This window comes from Limulus polyphemus, unplaced genomic scaffold (genome assembly GCF_000517525.1).
Source record: "Limulus polyphemus unplaced genomic scaffold, Limulus_polyphemus-2.1.2 Scaffold1812, whole genome shotgun sequence".
In the NCBI taxonomy this organism is placed as follows: Eukaryota; Metazoa; Arthropoda; class Merostomata; order Xiphosura; family Limulidae; genus Limulus; species Limulus polyphemus.
Window position 1 is genome coordinate 9,353 of NW_013667422.1, and position 1,522 is coordinate 10,874.

At 34.0% G+C, this 1,522-nt stretch overlaps 1 protein-coding gene across 1 annotated transcript in view; it reads left to right on the plus strand.

The window, feature by feature from the left end:
- Window positions 1-1,522, plus strand: part of LOC106465013 (regulator of G-protein signaling 7-like) — a gene marked incomplete at its 5' end in the record, with an annotated part of 21,568 nt that overhangs the window by 7,064 nt on the left and 12,982 nt on the right. The window contains one exon of the mRNA XM_022392837.1: window positions 1,054-1,179. Within this exon, the coding sequence (XP_022248545.1) occupies window positions 1,054-1,179 (126 nt within the window). The remainder of the gene's footprint in view (window positions 1-1,053; window positions 1,180-1,522) is intronic.

Sequence of the window (1,522 nt, forward strand, 5' to 3'; positions counted from 1 at the left end):
CCTGTATGTCAATATGCTTGGCATCAAAACTTAGTTTATAATTAAAATTTTTCAATTATGTAAGTTTTGATATCTTAAATTAAAAAAGGTAAACTGAAATAAATTCTCATTCTTTGCTTCTCTGTGTCATGATACATCTGCACTCTGAATTCTCCATTTTAGTTTTTCTTACTACCCTATATGGGTTTCAGATTGTCTGAAACACATATTATAAAGATTTGCAAGCCAGAATATAAAATATGAACATCCAATCTTTTTTTTTGCTTTACTGGGATATCAAAATATTTGTCACCCCCACACGACATGTTCTCCCATCTTTTTCTGTTTTTCAAGACATGTCTATAATTTTCATCGACAGTGCTATTGGACATGTTTATAACCAATGGAAAAGGTATATATTCCTTATATGGTTAATTCCTTTCAGGCAGCCAAGCAGATAGTTTCCTTGATATTCATTCTCTGTGATTGTTGTTTTGTTCAGCTCTGAGCAGCTAACAGAATTTTATTAACCTATTTATAACTCAGCTAGAAAACCTGTTTGATAATAGTAGTTTTTGTATGTTATTTTCTAGTGTCTGATGTCTTCTTTATTTCTAAAGCAACATGAGGTATTTTGTGGACAATCAACATAATGTGAAAAAAGTAGAGACAGGAGAGTTAATGAATGAGTAAGAGAGATGGTGAGATTCCAGAAAGGTTTGTTAGCTGAAGTGGAGAAAAGGAAACTGACAGTATGCTCATTGGAAGAGAAGATGCACAAACTTGGTTCTAACTACAGCTGAAGGGATGATGAGGATCAAAAACAAATAAGGAAGGAGAAAAATGATATGAATAGATAACAGCAAGAAGTGGACTGGCAGGAATTTCGAAGAGATAGGACAAAGAGCTGTAGCAAGAGGAGGACTCCTCCAGAGAAACCATATGATCTCTTATGGCTATGATTTAAGTCAGTCAGTCTATAAATATGTTATTTTCAGATATTTTTAAAATCTTTATAAAATATACTTCAGTTTATGTATTTCTGTTACTGAGCAAGTTATATTCTATTCTCAGCAAAGAAATACCCCCCAGAAGAGTTCGAAGGTGGGCGTTTTCTCTCCAGGAGTTACTCAAGGATCCCGCTGGTAGAGATCAATTCATAAAGTTTTTAGAAAAGGAATTTAGTGCTGAAAATCTCATGTGAGTCCAAAACAAGCAATTTAATGTAATTGTAAAGAATTCTGTCTTCATACACCTGTGATGTTTTATGTCATTCTATCTAACTGTCTAGGCTGTTTTGTTTCTAAATACATCCGATTGCATGTATTTTCATCAGAAAATCAATCCGCTTTTACTTATTGAACCAATTTATATATCAAATATTGACTGGTTTGTCTGTCCTTCTCCCTCAGTTTATTTATATATCTCTCTCTCACACTATCTCTCTTTATATATATTGTTACAACAGAGGAAGTCACGCGACGCTGGGAGCATGCGTGCTGGAGTTTCTCAAAGGATCATGAATTTGCCTGCCAACTCGAGT